The following is a 24,115-nucleotide window of genomic DNA, read 5'->3' as shown; positions in this document are numbered from 1 at the left end:
AGTACAAGCATGAAATTCAGTTGACTGCTTAAATATTCCTTGTGTGACATCCACACGTGTCCTATGTAGGGAAAAACCAAAAAATTTTGATGGATTTTTTTTTTTTAATTCAAGTACTGTCAAGACAGCCTAATGAAGTACATGCAAACTTAAAGACATCAGAGAAACTTCTTTCAAAACCTTGCCATAAAAAAACAAGAGCAACATCCTCTCCCCCAAACAAATAATTTTCAAATGCAGTGCTTACGACACCAGGCAGTAATTGTGAAACATTTTAGAATTTTGAGTACAACCACAACTCAAATATACACTTCACTAAAAAATAATCGGAAAAAAACCTTACATTGGACTGTTTGACTCTCTCCACTGTGAAGCTCGCTTATTTCAAACACACAGAAGCTGAGTATGCTCTGTTAAATATCAACACAATATTTCAGCCTGCACCGAAATTTAAGAAGCCACCCTACATGTTATGTTAGAGCAGTAATGGTTTTTACAAGTAAATATTTCAGTGTGCCTTATGAATGCATTGTTTTTGTTGAATGCCCCTTCAAGAATCTTCTGAAGACAATTAAATTTTTAGTCTTCTGGTTTCCACTTCAGAATGGACAAAACCCAACTTTCCTTCCAAATAAAGCCAGCTATTGCTCCAGGCGATGACATTACCTCTGAACCATCCAGACAGGTGCTGAAATCAGTGTTGCAGTGCTTGCAAAACAGAAAGTCACTTCCCACTCAGATGGTTAAAACCTGTCTGTAGCCTGTTAGACTTCTTGGAGCAACTAGATGCTCCAATAGTTTTGGCAATACACATTCCCATTTTCACTGGGGTTAGCCAAAACAAGATCAGACCACATTCCTGTTAGTTCTGGCCATGGTAATCTACGCTTGTGTAACTGCAGGTACAAAAGCAGAAGTTTATCTCCACGTCTGAATGCAGCCAGCTCGCTTTGCAAAACCACCTGCAGTGAAAAGAGCAGCTCAATGAACGGATCTCCAAAGACTGGCAGCCCACTGAAGAGAGAGTTGAAGGTCACTGGCTTGAGACTCAATAGCTTTCCTTAGTATCACACAAACATTTGAGATGATTTCCACTATGAGAAGAAGAATTAAAACTATATTAAAATGTTTTAAAAGTGTTCAAGAGTGGCTTTGACAAGAATTAGGGGGAGCCTTCCAACTTTTGGAAGTTGATTCTGGCCTCCAACCAGAGAACTCGGAGGTATCAACCCTAGTAATCTCTTGAATAGAAAGTTAGCCAATAATATTAGAATAACATCTAACAAATCCTATTGATGTTTTTAAATGTGCCTTTTTGCTTATGTATTTGAAAGGCAATTGAACAGCTTGGGTCCTTCCCAGCTGGTTAGAGGCTGAGGGTACAGTATACAGCCTAGACAACTAAAACAGCATGCCTCAGTTTCCCTGAGTGGAGAAAACTAGCAAATGTATTACAGGGATATTAAAGAGTTAATTAGGTAGTGCTTCATGTATCACAGCTTCACTGTTTCAGCAAGTCTCCAGTAACACCTAATTAACAAATCTCTGATGAGCTGTTTCTTAGAGAGCTCAGCACTGGTCCTGCTCCACGCAAATCTTCTTTAACACGCCAGGCATGCAGCTCTGATGCCCCTGCTGCCCCTCGGTGAGGGTATATCCTGATTCTTCTGGCTGGCTTTAGGCTGTCATTCATGCCTCCCCCCCCATAATAACAGTTTATTTACTAAACTTGGAGCATTTCGTACAAAGCAAAAACCAGCACGCTACATCAAAGCCTCCCTATTATCACTCCCTAGTGAACTGTGAAAATATAAATTCAAAGCTGACAAGCTAGTTAGACTTTTAACTAAAATCTGAGTGCAATTAACTTTAACCATGCCACTCTGCTACTGTACTTCGAGCACCAGCTTTGAGAAGTGGCCCAAATTCTTCTGAGGAACAGAAAGACCATTTATCTACTATATTTATTCAGGGCAAACCTCCTCCTTCGTGTCAAGCAGGGAATGTAGCGTTGCTGAATGTGACTGGCAGTGATAAAGGAGCTGGTATGATTTTCAAATGAGCAGCATGTCCCGCTTTCCCAAATGTTAGGGGAAAGTGAATAATATGCCCTCCTAAATAAGAACCGGGTACTGATTCAGAGATGCACACTGGGGAAAAGGCGCCTATAAATTACTGGATGGATAAAGCTACTGCCTTAAGAAGGCTTTCTGCTTGGATCTCGTACATTTTTATTTGCAAAAGTTAAGGAAAGTGATTCAGAAAGTGGGAGAAAAGGATCATTTGTCTATGTTAAAGTTAGGAAATGGCACTAATTTACAGAATAATTTGTATACATGTGGCCCCTTCCAAGGTTCGTCGAGGTCCTGTGCACATTCCGTGTACTGAATCATTTTAGGAGTACCAAATCTGTAAGATAGAAACTGTCACAAACATAATGCCTTCCCTAAGCATCCATATGGAAAGGAAAATAATATAAAGCTTTTATACATTTGCAATATATGTACATAAATCAAGAGATTTGTACTCAAAGCTCAAACCATTCCAAATATTTATATTTAGTGGAAGCTTTAAATCTGGAGGCCAAAATCATCATATTCAATGGAGAGAGGTGACCCTCAATGCACAGGTCATACCTGAAGTGGGTTAAATGGCCCTTTGCTGGTGCTTTTTCTCTTCCCCTGCTTCTTAGATGTTACATCACTGTATTTAACCTCTCAGCTAGGATTAATCTCCCTCCACTTCAGGCATCTAGCTTAAGTCTGAAACAACTGGAGAATATTTTCTTCACTCCATCATTATCAGCAAATCTCCACAGCAACGAGATATCCTGAAGGACAAAACAAGCAAGCTAAGTGGGTACCTCTTGCACGACACCCTGAAGATGATTGTGTGTCAGGGCCCTTAAGTGGTATTAAACTCCATGACTCTCCCTTGAGAGCAATCTCATGTTTTGTTTCAAGGACTTCAGACCCAGGAAGGGAGAGAATTCTCCTACCAGCCTGACAATATAGGTTCCAGAAAAACTGCTTATTAATCAGGACAAAAGAGTTTTGCAGCTTTCAGTTCAAAACTTTTAACCATAAAAGAAAAGCGTCTTGGAAAAATAAGTACAAAAAGTACTTTACAGATGTCACAGCAAAATTCTAATACTTTGTTGCCTGTCATCAGCTCAAGATAATTTTTCCTAGTTACCAACCTTGCAAGCTTCCTCTGAGAGTGCTACCAGTTCCCATCCCTTCAGCCATCCTTGCCACGTTCCCATCTCTTTCTTTCAAGAATATCATCTGTATTTTTCGACTTTGCCCCCCAACGGTCTGGGCTCAGTGCTAGTCCAAGGGCTTTGACAGGTGAACACTGGCAAATGTTGCTGTGGCAGCTGAAGATGTCAGCAAACCCAGCTCTGCTCATCTCTTTGCTGAAGGTTACTGTCATCCTTACATAGCAAAATCAGCACTGAAGAACACCTGCCTGCAAATCAGTTAATCTAGTGCAAAGCCACCTTGCATATACGTTAAGCCAAGAAGGCACACTGGATACTAGAGTGGCTGAGGCATACGGATGCTATTTTTCTTCAGCTGACTGCAGCACGGCAGGTCCCTGGGAACAGCAACATCTCACATCCACCTAAATTTACCCAAGCTCTTCTGTGTGCAGGTGAAGAGCATTTTGTTCAACTAATACTTAAAGGAAAGAAATAAGCTTCCAAACTACATGAACTGTAATTTTGTGATTTGAACAATATCTGCAAGAGCCCTGCAAGGCTTTAGATATTATTAAGCCTGTGGAGGTGCCAGACTTTGAGGTACAGAAGGCACCTGGGACCAGACAGGCTCTACAAACCATGTTCTGAGTTCACAGAATCACAGAATCAATCAGGTTGGAAGAGCCCTCTGGGATCATCGAGTCCAACCATTGCCCTGACACCACCCTGTCAACTAGACCATGGCACTAAGTGCCATATCCAGTCTTGTCTTAAACACAGCCAGAGATGGGGACTCCACCACCTCCCTGGGCAGCCCCTTCCAATGGCTAATGACCCTTTCTGAGAAGAAATGCTTCCTAATGTCCAACCTGAACCTCCCCTGCCGAAGCTTGAGGCTGTGTCCTCTTGTCCTATCACTAGTTGCCCAGGAGAAGAGGCTGACTCCCACTGCGCTACAACCTCCCTTCAGGTAGTTGTAGACTGCACTAAGGTCACCTCTGAGCCTCCTCTTCTCCAGGCTAAACACCCCCAGCTCCCTCAGCCGTTCCTCGTAGGTCAGACCCTCCAGACCCTTCACCAGTTCTGCCATCCAGGGACAGCTCTGTGGGTTAAAGCAGAGGGGCAGCATCACCACGACACTGGAAGATTCCCAGAAAGCAAGCACAAGCCAGGAGTGGGCATGAAGCCCTTTATTGTTATCAGTGTTTTTTGTAGTGTCAGTTGCCAGGAGTGACAAACCTCTGTTTTCTAGTAGCAAGTGTTAAAATCAGATCATCCAGACTTTTGCTGTTGAAGAGCAAGGGCTATACCGATGGGCGTCTCTTGGAGACACCCATTTCCCTACGACAACGGAGGAAAAAGGAACAGGCCATATTTTGTGCCTTTGGATGCGATCCATTGCAGTTGCTACACACAGCATTCCTTTGCCATTTGGTAACTGAGAAACACTCGGCTTATTAAAAAGAAAAAAAGAAACAACCCTGCAGTGCTCTGGTTGGCAAGCACTGGTCAGAGGAGGTCTGCTGTAATGAATGGATGTCAGAGAATCAGCAGCCCAAATGATACATTAAGTACTAGCTGTCAAAACAAGGGCTGCTACTTCACTTGACCAGAAGCGACCGTTTATACAAACACTCCTGCAGGTAGATACTTCTTCACTTCTTGCTTGACCTCAGTTTCCCAAGATTCACTAATCTGCAGGGTTGCATACCCCTCCCCTCAGTCGTGCAAGTAACGTGGGGCTCTGAAGCACACTCCCCCCTCCCATTCAGATTTTATGTAAACTGCTTTGCTTTTGCAGGGATTGCAGAAAAGCTGGAGACAGTCACGCTTCAGAAAGCTCTGAAAGTTTAATTAAGTTACAATGTCCTAAAACCACAACATAGCTTTTATAGGCGCTAGGGCTGTAAAGTTCAAAAGGTAAACAGGTAAGCACATACAGTACACTTCAAACAGCTCTTCTAGTTCTCCAGAAGTAATCAGAGAAACTGAACACGTATGATATGCTTTGCATCTAAATGTTCCCTAAACGAGTCCAGAGGAGGCCACGAAGATGATGGGAGGGCTGTAGCACCTCTGCTATGGAGACAGGCTGAGAGAGTTGGGGCTGTTCAGCCTGGAGAAGAGAAGGCTCCGGGGAGACCTTCTAGCACCTTCCAGTACCTGAAGGGGCTACAGGCAAGCGGGAGAGGGACTTTTTACAAGGGCATGGAGTGACAGGATGAGGGAGAATGGTTTTAAACTGAAACAGGGGAGATTTAGATTAGATATTAGGAAGAAATTCTTTGCTGTGAGGGTGGTGAGACACTGGCCCAGGTTGCCCAGAGAAGCTGTGGCTGCCCCCTCCCTGGCAGTGTTCAAGGCCAGGTTGGATGGGGCTGGGAGCAACCTGGTGTGGTGGAAGGTGTCCCTGCCGGTGGCAGGGGGGTTGGAACTAGATGATCTTTAAGGTCCCTTCCAACCCAAACCATTCTATGATTCTATGAGGAAAAACTTCTTTACAGTGAGGGTAACCAAACACTGGCACAGGCTGCCCAGAGAGGTTGTGGAGTCTCCTTCTCTGGAGACATTCAAAACCCGCCTGGACGCGTTCCTGTGTGACATGATCTAGGTAATCCTGCTCCAGCAGGGGGATTGGACTAGATGATCTTTCGAGGTCCCTTCCAATCCCTAACGTTCTGTGATTCCGTGATCATCTAAATATTTCAATGCACTTCATAAAGAACTACACACTTAACACAAATTAGCCTAACACCACCTACATGGGGTATGTGAATCATCCCCAGATTTAGTGATTGCGAAACTGGGATGTAGAGAAGTAACTTGACCCAAGGCTGCATAACTTGAGTAGGACAGTGGTGAAAGGGAACCAAAAAGCCCTGACTACAGGCTGGCTGTGCCCCACCTGAGCCACATTCCTGGGATCCACTGTGGAGTGATGTCCTCTGTAGACAAATCATCAGCTCAAATCCAAAGCGGCTGGGAGAGAGGAGTTTAAAATCAGCGATTAATAGAAGGCTTAACAAGGTATAAGTTAAAATAGGGACATTTTGCCTTCTAACTTCTTAGTGTGCAACTTACAACAAAAAAACTTCCTCTTCCAGTCGCTTGCTGACGTGTAAGACTACACAATTTTCTCTCATCACCTCAAAAGTTTGGCCCAGCATTCTCACTGCTTTTAAGCTGAAATGTAAATGAATGCCCAAGCTTTCAGCATTAGCAGTGTCACAGATATTAAGAGGCTGAAATTAGGTCACTTTGGCCAACACTGAATCGCTCCCCACAGAACATTCATTCTTCAATTCAGGAGGAGAAATGTTTTTAGGTAGAAGCAAACTTGAGAACTGGATAACCCCGACAGTCATGTGTTTTATTATATCACTGCCCCAGATTCAAGCTGAGCAGCACCAAAAGGTTTATATAAGCAGACCATTATGGTGGTCTTCGTGAAACAATTTGAGTTTTGAACTGATGCCATTACTGGACAGACTGAGAACATAGAAAAGGAGGATATTTAGAAAACTGAATAACCCACTGGGCTAAATGTGTTGTTTACTGATTAAGGACCTGATACTGGGACGAGCTGAGCCAGGCAAGTAAATAAAGATTTGAAGCTCTCAGATAATTTGAGAATTGTTGGAGGAAATAGCTTTTGCCTGAATGTGACAGCAGCGGCATATAAAGTTAGTAGCCCCCGATACGCTGTGCTTCAAAACAGAATTCAAGAAGCTGTCTTTGCTGCTTTCTGCGACAGTTTTCATATCAAATTTCTTAGTGTCTTAACACATTAGTAGTTGCAGAGAAATTCCACATCCACTGCTATCCAGAGGACTTCACAGTTATTTTACTGAATAACTCTAAACCCAGGAAGTGTTCCAGGTACCTTGGAGTGTTTGGTACCGACTAAGGTGCTAATTGAATGCAGTTAAGAGTTAAAGGTAGATGAGAGGTGGGAAGATCAACAAAAAACTCCTGCTTGATTACTTAAACTGTTCCGCTTTTTCTCCTAGAAATACATGAACCATATTTGTATTAATAAGACAACACAGAATCAAACAACCGGGTTGGAAGAGACCTCTGGGATCATCGAGTCCAACCATTGCCCTGACACCACCATGGCAACTAGACCATGGCACTAAGTGCCATGACCAGTCTTTTTTTAAACACATCCAGAGATGGGGACTCCACCACCTCCCTGGGCAGCCCCCTCCAATGGCTAATGACCCTTGCTGAGAAGAAATGCTTCCTAATGTCCAACCTGAACCTCCCCTGGCAAAGCTTGAGGCTGTGTCCTCTTGTCCTATCACTAGTTGCCTGGGAGAAGAGGCCAACTCCCACTTCACTACAACCTCCCTTCAGGTAGTTGTAGACTGCAATAAGGTCACCTCTGAGCCTCCCCTTCTCCAGGCTAAACACCCCCAGCTCCCTCAGCCATTCCTCATAGGTCAGACCCTCCAGACCCTTCACCAGCTTGGTCGCCCTCCTCTCGACTCGCTCCAACACCTCAACATCTTTCTGGAAGTGCGGGACCCAGAACTGGACACAGGATTCAAGGTGCGGCCTCACCAGTGCCGAGTACAGAGGGACCATCACTTCCCCAGACCGGCTGGCTACACTATTCCTAATAGAGGCCAGGATGCCATTGGCCTTCTTGGCCACCTGGGCACACTGCTGGCTCATGTTTAGCCGGCTGTCGATCAGCACCCCCAGGTCTCTTTCCACCAGGCCGCTCTCTAACCACTCTCCCCCAGCCTGTAGCGCTGCAGGGGGTTGGTGTGGCCCAAGTGTAAGACCCGGCACTTGTTCTTGTTGAACCTCATTCCGTTGGTCTCGGCCCATCTATACAACCTGTCCAGATCTCTCTGTAGGGCCTTCCTACAAACAACATATATACACAAAGGGTTATCTGAACTAATAAATAACTAAAATTGGATGATTTTTCTCCTCATCTAAGACTTTTACTCCATTATGAGATACAGTGGTCTAATGAATAATAATGAAAAGCACCTGCAAGCTTGCACTTGACCACAACAAGACATTTGTAGGAATTCCTATTTCTCTAACTGCAAATATTCATTGCAAAACATAGAAGTTTTTAAATGAAAATAATTTTTTTAGAAATTTCCCAAAGAAAATGATATTTTCTGTGAGCTAGAAAGCATTCCTAATTAGCATTAGCCTTTGACTAACTCACTGTACTACAGTAACTTCTACTTCCAAGCTTATAGAAATTTCTTTCTATAAAAGTATTGAGAATAAATAATTTTCTTTCAAGTATTGAAGTACTGAGTGACATGTAAATTCTTCAATATTCTGGAAAACAGGATTTTAGGGCAGACAATATTTTTGATCTTCTCTTCATTTGTTAAAAAACAACCTGTAACACACAGGTGACATAGGATCTAGCTAGCCTGAGCTGGGTTTGATTCTTCTGCTGTCAACAACATGTCCCAGCACTGGGAAGAAACCAGCTCATGGTGAGAACAGAGCAGATTTAAAATAAACCCCAGCAAAACAGAAATAATAAGAAAGAACTAAATTATCCGAACTCTTCAACCCTGGGGATAGCCACACTTCTCCGTCCCCTCTACCATCCCTGGTCAAATTAACCCTGTTGTTGTCCTGTTCAAAGCTCCTGTCAGGAGCTTGAAGTTCGGTGTAAAGGCCAGGAACAAAGTTTTAGTGCTTGACTTCAGCTGAGGGAAGTGTGAGCTGGTCACCAAAATAGCCTTGGTGATGCTGGATCCTGAGGGGCACGAGCATTTTCTACCAGCAGGTTAAGACTCATTTATGCAGAACCTTCTGGAGGTCCATCGCAGACTGTGCAACAAACTTCCACAGAAACTAATTATCATAAACAGCATCATCTTCTGCTCCAAAGCCAGAGCACACTTCAACTTGTCTTCACTAATACCCACTGGGTTCGTATTACTGAGAGTCTGCCAAATCAGAACACTTGAATGAACAACCAATTTCCCCCAAGGAGAGAAAGAACAAACTACGCACAACAGACAGACGTCACATCCCTTAATCCAGTGCAGGGAAGAGTTCAGACACTGTTACGTGCATGGAAATCTCAGAATCTGTACAGTACAGTACCCAAACGCTTTCCAACTCAGCAAAACTCAGATTTGCTTGAGCTTCCCTTTGTTCCCTTTTCTGTCGCTTGCTTCAGCTGTTAGACCCTTGCTTCCTTGCTCCCTCCTCTCAACAACACACAATCTGGCTTAGCAATCAAAATTGGATAATATTCATCCTTAACACCAAATCTGAGGTCCTTCCCCCAAAGTATTCTGTGATAGAGGACCATAAGCCATCATCAAGATACTGGCAAATGACAAACCATTTTAAAGATGATGCTAAAGCAAACAGAGCATGGAAGGTACCTACTATCCCACTGCATGAGCATTTTCTCCATCGCAGTCTTCCTCTTTTCTTAACTGAGGGATAGCTGGTGAAGGGTCTGGAGAGTCTGACCTACGAGGAGCGGCTGAGGGAACTGGGGTTGTTTAGCCTGGAGAAGAGGAGGCTCAGAGGTGACCTTATTGCAGTCTACAACTACCTGAAGGGAGGCGGTAGTGGAGAGGGAGTCGGCCTCTTCTCCCAGGCAACTAGCGATAGGACAAGAGGACACAGCCTCAAGCTACGCCAGGGGAGGTTCAGGTTGGACATTAGGAAGCATTTCTTCTCAGAAAGGGTCATTAGCCATTGGAAGGGGCTGCCCAGGGAGGTGGTGGAGTCACCATCTCTGGAGGTGTTTAAAAAAAGACTGGACATGGCACTTAGTGCCATGGTCTAGTTGCCATGGTGGTGTCAGGGCAACGGTTGGACTCGATGATCCCAGAGGGCTCTTCCAACCTGGTTGATTCTGTGATTCTGTGGATACAAGCACTTATTAGCAGGTGGTCAGATTAGTGACATTAATCAGCAGGTCACATTTGCCTATATATATATGGCAACAACACATTTGTTCAAAGGAAACACACTGGGATTGATGACAGTTTGCAGAGTGAGGCTGTAGATGTAGGGAAAAACATAGACAATGGATTTCTTGACCTTGGCTTACTGAGAAAAACGAAATGAGCCCAAATTAATCACAAATTGCCAAACTTTTGAAACATGTCAGGCAGCTGAAGTGATGTCAGAGAGAGGAAGGTGTACCTCATACACTCTCAAGGTTACCCTGATGCGGGAAGTCTACCATTAAGTCATACTCCAGCACTGACTGGAGAGGGGAAAAAGCAAATTATCACAGTTGAAGAAAGAATAATTCTGTAAAGAAGTCAAAATACTGGACTGGAAGTGGAAAAGCTTGTTTCTTTGATTTTAAGCATATTCTCAGGTTGAATCATTTATTTTGCTCCAACTTCTGGTTTGCTTAACCCATCTGAACCAACAAGCAGTTTCATAATCAGTTTGATGAGCCAAAATCAGAAGACACCCTTGGAGAAAGGTTAGACCCCCTTTAATAACTAAAAGTCAGCAAAATTAAGACTGTGCTATGAACATCCAATCCTTCTGCAGGCTGAGTGGATCCAGCAGCCATCTTAGAGGGTAATAAAATGTATTGTATTCCCTGATTTCTGAGAGAGAACACATGCTGCTATTTCCTTCTCATTCCCACAGCAATATTATTCCCACAAAGTACCAATCCCAAATGCCTTCTCACCCTACCCCTACTCCTCGCACACGGAGGAATAAGCTCCTTTGTGCAAAGGACCATCATCTCGGCTCTGTGCTATGCTCACAGAAGGGTAAAGCGTGCAGCGTATTCTTGCACCAGGACACCAGGGAAAGCGGGGCAGGTAGCAGCCTGTGAGATCAACTCGTTGTCAAGAACTTGCCCACCTGGATTTAAAATCAACAGGAAGCCACCTGCTTAGTTCACACTTCCATATACAAATCCTGTTATGATAGGATCAAAAAATGTACTTTTCCTTGTTTTGAACTACTGCACTGGAATTTTATTTATTTTTTTTTTTAAGAAAGCTCTTTGATCACATAAATATTTTTAAAAGGAAAAACAAAACAAAGCTGTCCTATAAAAGCACAGCCCCATGACAACAGCTGTTTGGGAGGAAGGGGTTACACATGACAAAAATAAGGTTAACTTTATTCTCTGGTATCCGAGCCCATATTCTTAGGTACTGGCGTGATACTTTCTCACAGTATACAAAGAGTTAAAGAAGAAAAAAAGAAAAAAAGCACAATTAGGATTTGTTTTGTGCTCCCAGCGAATCCAGTTAAGTAGCTATGCCATACATTATTGGTTTATGTTTCCTTACATGGTTACACTGCTTTAACCCTACTTACACACCCCACATATATGAGTGGTTCTGGATCACATTTTGATGCAATTTCATTTCACAGAATCACAGAATCTAGCAGGTTGGAAGAGACCTCTGGGATCATCGGGTCCAACCATTGCCCTGACACCACCCTGTCAACTAGACCATGGCACTAAGTGCCATGGCCAGTCTCTTCTTAAACACAGCCAGAGATGGGGACTCCACCACCTCCCTGGGCAGCCCCTTCCAATGGCTAATGACCCTTGCTGAGAAGAAATTCTTCCTAACGTCCAACCTGAACCTCCCCTGGCAAAGCTTGAGGCTGTGTCCTCTTGTCCTAGCGCTAGTTGCCTGGGAGAAGAGGCCAACTCCCACTCCACTACAACCTCCCTTCAGGTAGTTGTAGACTGCTGGATTTCCTCCCTCCTTTTTTTCTTGGTGGTGTTTCTTTTTGTTGTTGTCCTTTAACTTTCAGTCAAAAATCCCATTGAGGAACCATCTTTTCAGGATAAGGTGTTATACAGTACACAGATGACAAAATTCACGTTATAGATGCCAAAACCCAGTACTAATTGAATCGGATAAGACGAAGCCTTTTACCAACACAGACCTGCATCTTACTTCATATATTTTCCCCAATTATTTCATTAGACCCATTTATGGGTGTCAGCTTTGTTCATGCAGTGCCTGAGGACAGGATACGACCCACTGAACAGTCTCAGTATATTTAAATGACAAAAAGCTATCAGCCATTCTGATTAGAGACCCACTCAATCTCAACACAAAGCCATGACAATGATTTTTTTTTTTCTTTATTTAAACCTGAGGGGTTTTTTTTTGCAATTCAGAAAACAGAAGTACAATTGTAACAAAGTTCTGTTTGGGCTTTTCCTCTTGAAAACATTCACGGCCTAAAAACTCCCACAATGCAAACAGCAAGGGCAGCAAAAATACACCTCCAAAATGCAGTGCAGCTTTCACACAAAGTGTAGTTAAAAAATGACTAAGTTTTCTTGATATATGAATTTGTGGGTAAACCATTTATCAATGACCCGTTTACCTGTGCAGCAGAGTCCCTCAAGCCGAGGGCCATGTCATTCCCCTTTGACTGATTAATTAGCCAATCAAGGGATATTTTTCACCGTGAGGCATGATGGTTTATTCCAGCTAATGCATGGTCTCTAATGGTAACACATTAAAGCCAACTCGGCTCTTTAAGCCTATCAAAGTGACCAAAAGGGAAGGAGAGAAGATAAATCAAAAGAGCTCCCCCCAGTTTTGCTTCTGTTCCTAACAACCCCCCCAAGGAACTAACACTAGAGGCAAGACTCTTCTCCAATGAAGAGAGACGAAAAAGCACCATTTCTTCCAGATTGGGAGATGTCTCCTCCTCTCCCTCTCTGTTGGTATCTGAACAGCAATAACTTATCTTCAGTTGATTAACAAGGTGCTTATAGAATAGGCAACAAAACATCAATACTTTGCTCTTCCTCCTTTTATCAAAAGCACTACTAGGACACCATGCTGGGTAAAGTAATTTTTACCAGTGCTCCTGGAACTATCTTATCTGCATGAAGAAGTATTAAAAATATAGCCCAAATTAACACCTTGAGCCTAATCCATTGTTTTTCTGACTTGCTATATACGGTGTTACAAGTTACCAGCTCAGAGCAACAGGATTTTAGATCTACTTTACGCTAGTCTCTGCTGCCAGAAGATTTCACAGAACCACAGAATGTTAGGGATTGGAAGGGACCTCGAAAGATCATCTAGTCCAATCCCCCTGCCGGAGCAGGATTACCTAGATCATGTCACACAGGAACGCATCCAGGCGGGTTTTGAATGTCTCCAGAGAAGGAGACTCCACAGCCTCTCTGGGCAGCCTGTGCCAGTGTTCAGTTACCCTTACTGTAAAGAAGTTTTTCCTCATATTTATGCGGAACCTCCTGTGTTCCAGCTTGCACCCATTGCCCCTTGTCCTGTCAAGGGATGTCACTAAGAAGAGCCTGGCTCCATCCTCCTGACACTTGCCCTTTACATATTTATAAACATTAATGAGGTCACCCCTCAGTCTCCTCTTCTCCAAGCTAGAGAGACCCAGCTCCCTCAGCCTCTCCTCATAAGGGACATGTTCCACCCCCTTAATCATCTTCCTTGCTCTACCTGTACCACTCGTGTACACTGAAGATGCATTTAGCCCTTCAGCTGTATTGTCACGCTGTCCTCCTTGTGAGTTTGTGTTACCAACCTGCACTGGCTGCCCCTCGAGCATGGGCGAAGGCCTTGTACGGCTAACTGCTGCCAGAATCTGTTTTTGAGAAGGTTTTTTTCTTCTTTTTTTTTTTAGGAAATAATCCCTCTGGCTGTTAAGAGTCCATGGTACGCTGCAGAGCAAAACCGGAGAGGCCAAAGAAGTAACTGCAGTGTTACAGAAGTAGTAAAAAGCCTTTGCTAATGGTAATTTTAATATATTTAATTCAAAGGCTCAGAAAGAAAAAACAAAACAGCTGATCACACAAAACTAATGGTATCTTCTAACACTGATGATGCAGAACACAGCGAGCTCCCATTAAAGGAAAGGAGAACTAAGCCACTGTAAGCTGAGTGTTACCATTTCCTAGACCACTCATCTAAAAATCTATAGCAAGTAAGCCATGCTGGTCAAAGTACCACTGAAGTAGAGGCTGACAGAAACCTTTCTAATCAGAAGCAGGCTCCTGGGTATACCAAATACATAAAAGCACCATTATATTGTCTTGCAGACTCCGCCACTAGGTCACCAGCCTCTTCCCACTAACCAACATTTAAAAAAAAAAATAAAAAATGCAGCTTTCACCAGAACTGAATATGTCAGGAGGGTTGAGCAGTAATCACATGCTTACAAGAACATGGTCAGCTTTTGCACTGCATCAGAATAGACTGAGAATTTGACTTTTTGGTTGGAATGTAGCTCAATGTTTGATGTCCCCTACGATCAGTGAAGAGGCAGGCACATACCTCTAGGAAGAGTTTGGCTTCATACACCTTTACCATCTTTGGAGACAGTGAACACTTCTGTTTGGGCACCTGTGCCTTGTCACTATGAAGCGAGTCTGGAGCAGATGCCTAGGTCTTCTAACAATAAAGTTGTGTGGGATTAAATCCCACCTCCTGTTACCTATGTTTTCATTTGCCTTGATTCCTGGTAAAATGTTCTACTCACTCTTCCCAATGAGACACACTCCTCATTGAGTAAGTGTGTCTCATGAGTACCCAATGAGTACATACTTCTGTGCTGAAATGGTCACCATTTCATATACAGGAATGGTCATCAAATCATATACAGGAATAAGCACTGTGCAGTTCTAAATGTTAACTCCAAATCTGACAAACTGTAGCCTGGGAATAATTACAATACCTAGGCACAAGATACTCAGTGCCTCTAAAAATGCAATTACTCTCTGGGACAATAAATGTATAATAAAAAAAGAAGGAAATATGTTAAAGACACTATATCTCAGTGTTTTCCTACTGTCTTCCTCCGGAACACGCTGACAGCAATTACATTTTTACTCTGATTTCTTAAGGAAGTAAAGTTTCCACAATCATTCTGCTCAGGTATTTGCGTACATCATGTACTCCTTTCTCTCCAGCAACTTTTAAATCCAACCTAACAGAAGCTTAGGGATTTCAAAGATATTAAGACTCTACAATACTTCATGAAAAAAGGCAGCTGGACAGAGAAGGCCAACAGATCAGTGTGCACATGGACACGGATTTTGGCAACAGCTCATCTCCTTTAGCCACACAGAAACCAAGCACAACACAACCACAGGAAACCAAGCTTCAGCACTGGAGCCACCCACAGAATGACTTCTTAGGAGATGTTTTACTTAAACCAATTCATCTTTGCCCATTCCAACGGGCCTAAAAGTGTTAAATTCATTTTTTTTTCTTGGCGTCATCTACTAAGGAGCTGGGATTTCCCTTAGGAGACCCTTCCACTGCCCCGCTGACATCACCGCGAGGAAGCTTGCCGAAGAGTAAGCTTGTGTCTTCCTTTTTCTAATTGAAGTCCTCATCCCCAGGACCATTCCTGGCTTTTGCCTACCCTGATTACTATCCCTTCCCTTCCTCTGTTCCTCCCTCCCCTCGACCCCCAGATATTTATAGGCAGAGAGGTCATCTTTTTCTGCCTCTTCTCTGAGATGAACGTATCCAGTTCCTCCACTCTCTCCTTCTAGGACATGACCTCTAACCCTGTCGCCCATTTTACTAAATCCTTTTGGACTCTCTCCAGGTTTTTGATGTCCTTTTTCTGTTCTGCTTCTCAGTCTCAAATACCTCATTCTCGCTGCAGTCTCCAAAGCAGAACGGTGAAAAACCTAAGTTAATTTTTAACTAATTTTTCTCATCTGCACTTTTTTGTTCCCCAACACTGCTGAAAAAAGGAACAGCAAATTAATTTATATGCCACCTCTGCAACAAAGACTTTTGCCACAGGTAAAAGAACCCAACAGACTAAACTTGCAACTTGCCTAAAAGTCACAATCGTGAAACTCCACAAACATCAATATCATGATCAGTGTTTTGCAGAAAGTTGAGGTGCAGGGAATTATATCAATTTACCCATAGCTTCAGCGAGCCCACGGCAGAGCCAGACTTTAATGGATTTTCAGTTATGTCCCTTAAGATTAGCCAATATGCTTTTCTGATAAGTGCTGGGAAATCTAAGTCAGTTGAGGAAGTTCTGCAAAATGTGTCAGAAGACAATTTCCTGATTAAAAAAAAAAAAAAAAGTGAAAAAGCAACAGGGTGGATAGTTACATTTCTAATGACTAACACGGAAGAAATCACCACGAACTTTCAGGCTACTTGGATTAGGTGGTTTAAGGGAACTTACGCAGGTTTACATCCAAGTTACAAAAATTTGGAGGAAGCAGATTACTCATCAAATAGCCTGAGACCTGGAAGCGAGATGGATGCAAAACATTTAGTTTTCTGTGCATCTCAGAGTTATTACAAATGTGCCAGCAAATCAGAACCACTCCCCCAGCCCCCAAAGTGAAATCAGTGCCAGAATCATGTTGTTCAGCAACCAAGTTGGGACTGTCTGTAACTCATTCCCAAATCCTCAGTCTCACTCAGGAGCATTTTCTCCAGTGATAAGGCTTCATCAGGAAACACAGCTGGATGGAGGAAGGAAATTCTGAGAAGCAAAAAAAATAGTGGGGGTTCCAGGAAGTTCAACCAGATAGGAACTAATGGAATTTGTTTTTCTGTCTCCCCAGCTCCCAGTGTTCCTAAGCAAGTGAGAAAATCAGAGGGGGGCAAAAAAAGTCTGGCAGATCTTACCCTGCAAAACAGGTCCTCACTGCAGGTCTCTGGAGAGCATCATAATTACAATTCAATATTTTCGATCACTTACTCTCCCTGGGAAAAACTGCAGACGTTTTCAATTTAGGTCCACCCTGAAGCCCAGCCATTGTTTTCTTCCCTCTGTTTTTTTGACTTATATTTTTTTTTTTCTCAAAACAAAGGTCTCTGTGTAGTTTATTAAGAAGGTTTTAGTTGGACACATGATTTATCAAAAATATTTTTTTTAAAAAAATACTGTTATGTTTAACATTCAGAAGAATTAAAGGTTGCAAGTGCCTATGATTAGTAACACATATCCCAGAACCATAAAAAAAAATAGCTTTTTCAGTATCTCGGTCTTATTACTTCCAAAGAAACTCCTTTCGACCCTTAGTGGCAAACAGCATTTCCTCCCATATCCTTTGCAATTCCACTCTTTCACAATCTTTACAATCCTCTAGCCAGCTTCCTCTTCCTTTGAAATTTGGATTATCTACCTTATCGACATGCCCACTTACTGCAGTAGCATCAGTGTGAAACAAGAGAAAAGATCCATTAGCCAGATCAGTCCTAGGTTACCAAGACAGTTAAAAGGTGAATCTGAGATCAGCGCTATAGTTAAGACAGCTCAGACTAAGCAAGCTCAAAATATCTTCTGCCAAAGACTACTCCACAGGTCAAGATCATAAAATGATTGCTAGTGACTACACTAGAAAAGACTGAACACGACTAACTGGAACAGTGTCTCTGTGACATATCTGATTTGGTGTGACACCATTTATCACAGCAGCAGTTCAGAGGTGACATATTTCTGACAAGCACTTCAGAAGAGCCAGGATTATCTTGCTGGTCCAGAGACTATGTCAGTTAGCCTTGAGCCCTTCCACTAGTTTCCATTCGACCATAAGCACAGATGGAGTTTCCTGGGTTTTGCTTTCCCCCCCACCTTTTCTTAATCTTTAAGAACAGTTTGGAATAACACCAATCGACCAGCCAGATCTAGTATGACAGTGTCGATGAGCATCAATGTGATAACACTGCCAGCATCTACTGAACCATTAGTAGAATTCCCACACTTCAAGAAAGATGTTGAGGTGTTGGAGCGAGTCCAGAGGAGGGTGACCAAGCTGGTGAAGGGTCTGGAGGGTCTGACCTACGAGGAACGGCTGAGGGAGCTGGGGTTGTTTAGCCTGGAGAAGAGGAGGCTCAGAGGTGACCTTATTGCAGTCTACAACTACCTGAAGGGAGGTTGTAGTGGAGGTGGAGTCGGCCTCTTCTCCCAGGCAACTACCGACAGGACAAGAGGACACAGCCTCAAGCTGTGGGAGGTTCAGGTTGGACATTAGGAAGAATTTCTTCTCAGAAAGGGTCATTAGCCATTGGAAGGGGCTGCCCAGGGAGGTGGTAGAGTCCCCATCTCTGGAGGTGTTTAAGAAAAGACTGGACATGGCACTTAGTGCCATGGTCTAGTTGACATGGTGGTGTCAGGGCAATGGTTGGACTCGATGATCCCAGAGGTCTCTTCCAACCTGTTTGATTCTGTGATTCTGTAATTAGACCATTTGTAGAAACAGAAATTCTCAAAGGCCGTGGGTACAACAGCTCCACAACTCACTCATGAAAAACCTGGCTGTAATGCCATCAATGGCATACATGCTTAAATGTTTCCATAACTTCCACCGTGTCTCTGATGCCTACAGAATTGCAAATGATCACCCAACTTAGTCTGCTTACAGCGCAAGAGTTTTGTTGTTCCAAAATGTTCCCATCTTTTGCTCCTTAAGTGATCTCTTTCATTCATCCACTGAATTTTGTCACGGCTTAAACTGGAGGCTTTAAGGGAGGGAGATAGTCAAAACTCAGTTGGACAAGGTCCTGAGCAACTTGCCTTAGCTAACCCTGCTTTGAGCAGGGCAGCCGATCTGGAGACTTCCAGAGGTCTCCTCCCATCTCAGTAATTCTGTGATTCTATGAAAAGCAGTTCCTGCATCTTTCCATGAAGTTACACCCAAGATGGTTCTGGTCTTAGACTGAAACAACTAGAAATATGGAAAACAGAATTACGCTGAATATCCTTGTCAAAAGATGACAACTCTACTGCGAGCTGACAGGTCATTCAGTCTGTACTGAATGCTTCTCAAACTGCACCTCTGAAAAAAAGAGCAGGAATATAATACCTTGGAAAAAGCCTTAAAGATAGGACTTCAAGCTACAGAATCAATACATTACAGGTACATCTTTGTATCATCTCAGTTGCAACTACAGCTGGGAACCTGCAATTAGATGAGTTGATAGTAGCGGTGCTGCTACCTATGTAAGTTTGGAAGCTGTCCTCATCTACTTTGAACAGGGACAAGAGCATACAACTGTTACTAACGGTTGCAGGAGCTGCAATTAAAAAAGGCCACAGCCTATCACAGCCTGAAGGCATACCCCAGGGCTCTGATGGACACCAGGACTCTTCCTACATTATCTCTACACAGGAACAGATACGAACAACTCACTTCCAGAAGAATGACAGCACTTTCCGGCTCCTGTAGTGCGCTCTCTGCCACATCATGGACATGCCCAGAGCCCAGGGATTTCAAAATAGAATGCAAACACACACAGAGAACAGCACTGCAAATCCTCCTGGGCAGTTCAGTTTATACCAACTTAAGGACCAGGCTCTGGAACGTGATGGAAAGGGATCATGAGAGTTCATGGGTGCAATGAAATGAAATTCCTCAGAGCTGGAGTGCCTGAGCAGTGCATTTTTGTTCTGTGCAAACTCCACAGATCTCTGATCCATGAAGAAAAGGAGAGGGGGGGGGGAAAAAAAGGCGCAACTGTGCCGCCTCTGGCTTTCTCTCTCTGTGGCTGCTTAGCAGTCGATGGTAGCCAGAAGACAACAATGCAGCTCCAAATTACATTACCTCCTGCCTGTATTTGCATGTGGAAATTTGGATGCTTAACAGGGAACAGTCGGTGACTTTTTGCCAGAACCCTGACCTGGTACCTCAGTGTTCAGTGAGGGGAAAAAGGAAATCTGCACAGTAGCCATCAGCCAACCACTGCATTGTCCAAGGAATTAGCAAAAGCATGCACAAACTTACATACCCTTCACAAACAGCCAGCAATGCACATGATCTGCAGTGTCTATCCACAAAAAAACAAATGCTCTGCAGGGTTAAGACCTGGAAGCAGCAACAGCACTTTCCATACTTATTTTTAATTTCAAAAGATGCAGGACACGCAGAGAAAACAAGACCAACCACTTGGGACAACTCACAGGTGGGCAAAATCTACTCCCTTAACTGTAGCACTGTTGATTTGCATTAAATCCCAGTTTGTCTTGCTTTGTATTGACCTGACAGCAAGGGAGCTAAGAAGTAGATCCACGGCACATTTAGGTGATCAGAGGTGTTAATCAAGGGGGCTCTGATGGTGCAAGCTTACCTACAGCACTGGAGACCTCTCAAAGCTCTCACGGGCTTGAAGTCCCCAGATCACAGAATCACAGAATCACAGAATGTTCGGGATTGGAAGGGACCTCGAAAGATCATCTAGTCCAATGCCCCTGCCGGGGCAGGATTACCTAGACCATATCACACAGGAACGCGTCCAGGTGGGTTTTGAATGTCTCCAGAGAAGGAGACTCCACAACCTCTCTGGGCAGCCTGTGCCAGTGTTCAGTCACCCTCACTGTAAAGAAGTTTTTCCTCATATTTATGTGGAACCTCCTGTGTTCCAGCTTGCACCCATTGCCCCTTGTCCTGTCAAGGGATGTCACTGAGAAGAGCCTGGCTCCATCCTCATGACACTTGCCCTTTACATATTTATAAACATTAATGAGGTCACCCCTCAGTCTCCTCTTCTCTAAGCTAAAGAGACCCAGCTCCCTCAGCCTCTCCTCATAAGGGAGATGTTCCACTCCCTTAATCATCTTCGTGGCTCTGCGCTGGACTCTCTCTAGCAGTTCCCTGTCCTTCTTGAACTGAGGGGCCCAGAACTGGACACAATACTCCAGATGTGGCCTCACCAGGGCAGAGTAGAGGGGGAGGAGAACCTCTTATTTCAAGACAGTAATAAGCTAAGATGTGTTCTGTTGTGGCTGATGGCCTCCTCCCAAGCTCTTACCTTCCAAGCCAAATCATGTGACTTGTAACAAAGGTTCATACTGTTTTTCACAGTGGCAGACAAGACAGGACAGTTCTTAATTTCTTTAAATTTCTTCTAACCTCCCAGTTTAATTAACTGTATTTTTGTAGTTTAGAGAACAGTACTCAGAAAACAGACTTGACATTTTTCTCTGTCCTACCAGCAACTTTAAAACCTACAGCAGATTCACTGAGGTTGTAACACTATATGACATAACAGCAAGACGAAATCCTTCAAACTGTTCAATTCAAGACACCCCACTGAAGTATTCTTTATTTTATAGTAAGAGTTTTTTCCAGTGAAGAATCCCCAGTGGATTGCTACATGTTCTTCACAAAGGAGCTTCACCCCATCTTTGAATCCTTTGTTCAAAGATAAGCAAGACTTTACAGCTGCTCAGCCTTTCCCAGTTCTTGTGAACACAGGGGCAGTTTGTTGAGATTAGCCCGTTGCTACTGAATGTCAAATTTTATTTTGAATATTTATGGCCTTTTCAGATCAAGCAAAATTAATCTACTTTGCAATGTATGTTGCCTAACAAGTGTAAAATTAAAATACTGACGTTTCCTAATTCCAAAGTTACACCACAATAATTCACAAAAATATGTATTAAATTCACTCTTACAGTTCAGAGCACACCCATCCACCTTCACATAGAAACAACACTAATTTCACAGGCAGAAGACCCCTTGCTTTTGATGGGCACGTGGTAATCTCATTAGCAGAAAAACATTTAAATATGGTTCTGTTACAAGCAAAAATACACAAGGAAACAAGAGAAAGGTGAAGCTTCTTGTTTACCTGCGTCTTCGTACTTTTCTGTCGCTTCCCAAATATGCAGGACAGATCATCTTCACTGCGCGAAGAGAGATCCTTACCTAAAAGGGGTGAGGGGACCAAAAAAACACCGTGGCTTCACATCTGGTCATGACAGGTACATTTTGATAACACAAACTGTGACCCAGGGAGGTAAATTGCTTTTGGAGGTGAAAAAAAATCAGGAGGAGAACATTAAAGACACTAAATGAAGGCTGACCATGTCTCCCACTGGTGAGGAGACAACCACAGCCTGCTGGTGCAGGCTGACCTACGAGGAACGGCTGAGGGAGCTGGGGTTGTTTAGCCTAGAGAAGAGGAGGCTCAGAGGTGACCTTATTGCAGTCTACAACTACCTGAAGGGAGGTTGTAGTGAAGTTGGAGTTGGCCTCTTCTCCCGGGCAACTACCGACAGGACAAGAGGACACAGCCTCAAGCTGTGGGAGGTTCAGGCTGGAAATTAGGAAGCATTTCTTCTCAGCAAGGGTCATTAGCCATTGGAAGGGGCTGCCCAGGGAGGTGGTGGAGTCACCATCTCTGGAGGGGTTTAAGAAAAGACTGGACATGGCACTTAGTGCCCTGGTCTAGTTGACAGGGTGGTGTCAGGGCAACGGTTGGACTCGATGATCCCTGAGGTCTCTTCCAACCTGGCTGATTCTGCGATTCTGTGATTCTGTGCATGCCCACAGGGACACACAGAACAACAGCTTGTTTCCTCCCACCCGATGCTGCAATTGTCACAGCAAGATGAGGGAAGCTGCCTGCACTATGCTAAAGGGAAAGAAGAGTTGTAACCTCCTACACACACAAGTTCAAGGAGAAACTGCACATCTTGGGATTCTCATGAGAATCCCCCATCTCTGACAGTTAGGGAGTTACAGCTTCTCTGTAAAGTGGGGAAAAAAAAAAATCCATCTCTGCTCAGTGGGGGCTTTTCTTTGATTCACAAAATTGCTTCTGAAAAGCAAAACCTCCATCTCTGCAACACACTGGATTATTCCCACTTAAAACAATTTCAAGTGTGAAGCAAAGACTTCTCTGAGTTCCAGTAGGACCATTAATCCCATCTGACTGCTGAGTATCAGACACAGAGCAGGGACAGGGAAGAAAAAGTGTGTGATGTGATATTCTGAGATACCAGCAAAAGTTTAGCCGATCCCAGAATCGGCTTTATGAGTTGTCCACAGCTTATCTCAGAAAATTCTTTAAAAAAAAAGTCAGCAAAAGTTAAAGAAACAAAATTAGTCCAGACAGGCCAATTTATTAGGAGTCTGCTGGGGCCTTACTCCACTTCACAGAATCACAGAATCAACCAGGTTGGAAGAGACCTCTGGGATCACTGAGTCCAACCATTGCCCTGACACCACCATGTCAACTAGACCATGGCACTAAGTGCCATGTCCAGTCTTTTCTTAAACCCCTCCAGAGATGGGGACTCTACCACCTCCCTGGGCAGCCCCTTCCAATGTCTAATAACCCTTTCTGAAAAGAAATTCTTCCTAATGTCCAACCTGAACCTCCCCTGGCGAAGCTTGAGGCTATGTCCTCTTGTCCTATCGCTAGTGACTGTCTGACTCCAAAATCACTGACCTCAAAATGAAACTAAGCACTTGTATGGGACAAAAAAAATCCCAAATCTGACTATTCCACCTGCTGCTTCTTCTCAGGATCCTTAACTGCCCAAGGAGGGTAAGCAGACACATCACTAGAGCAGAAAGGGTTACCCAGCTTTCTGGTGCCTCACTGCACAGTCTCTAGATGTCCTTTGCCAAGCAAGCTGGATGAGACTGGTGGTTGTTTCCAGCTTTATCTTGGCCGAGGCTTGGAACATGAGACTTCCATTCTTGCTGTTCCTCCTCTCACCCTACACTTTCTTTCCATGCCTCCTCCCTCCGGCGATGTATCCCCCTCTCTTTTTAGATTCCCTAATAGAAAACCAACTTAGGTGACAGGCCAAATCTTTTGCAGCATCACAGTGGAAGAGCTACTAGAAAAGCAATTGAAATCACTGTCTTAATCTCATATTGGTGTGTATTTCCCAGCTCCAACTGTGGCTGCTAAGGCGATGCGTGGTGCCTATGTTCCTCCAGCAGCGAGGCTACAAAACAGCACCAGAAACGGAAGCTGCTTTTTCTATCGTTGCTGCTCCCTTCTCCCACTTCTGTGTGAGCTCATCTTGTTTAGTCTAAAAGGAAGCAGGATCGGACTTGAACAACAACGGCCACAACCACATCAGCCTTTCTCAAATGACTTTTCCTCTTCCCCTGAAAAAGGACAATTTCCCTGTTTTAGACCACAGAAGGTACAATGAAACAGGGCTCCACCTTAC

The 24,115-nt window shown here is 43.7% G+C and overlaps 1 protein-coding gene across 1 annotated transcript in view; it reads right to left on the bottom strand.

Annotated features, from left to right (window-relative positions):
- The window catches only part of PINX1 (PIN2 (TERF1) interacting telomerase inhibitor 1), a 72,298-nt gene that overhangs the window by 32,547 nt on the left and 15,636 nt on the right, over positions 1–24,115 (bottom strand). Inside the window, exon 6 of the mRNA XM_068402643.1 lies at positions 21,772–21,848. Coding sequence (XP_068258744.1) covers positions 21,772–21,848 — 77 coding nt within the window. The remainder of the gene's footprint in view (positions 1–21,771; positions 21,849–24,115) is intronic.

Source organism: Nyctibius grandis, chromosome 1 (assembly GCF_013368605.1).
Source record: "Nyctibius grandis isolate bNycGra1 chromosome 1, bNycGra1.pri, whole genome shotgun sequence".
Taxonomy (NCBI): Eukaryota; Metazoa; Chordata; class Aves; order Nyctibiiformes; family Nyctibiidae; genus Nyctibius; species Nyctibius grandis.
This window is presented reverse-complemented; position numbering and strand designations above follow the sequence as displayed.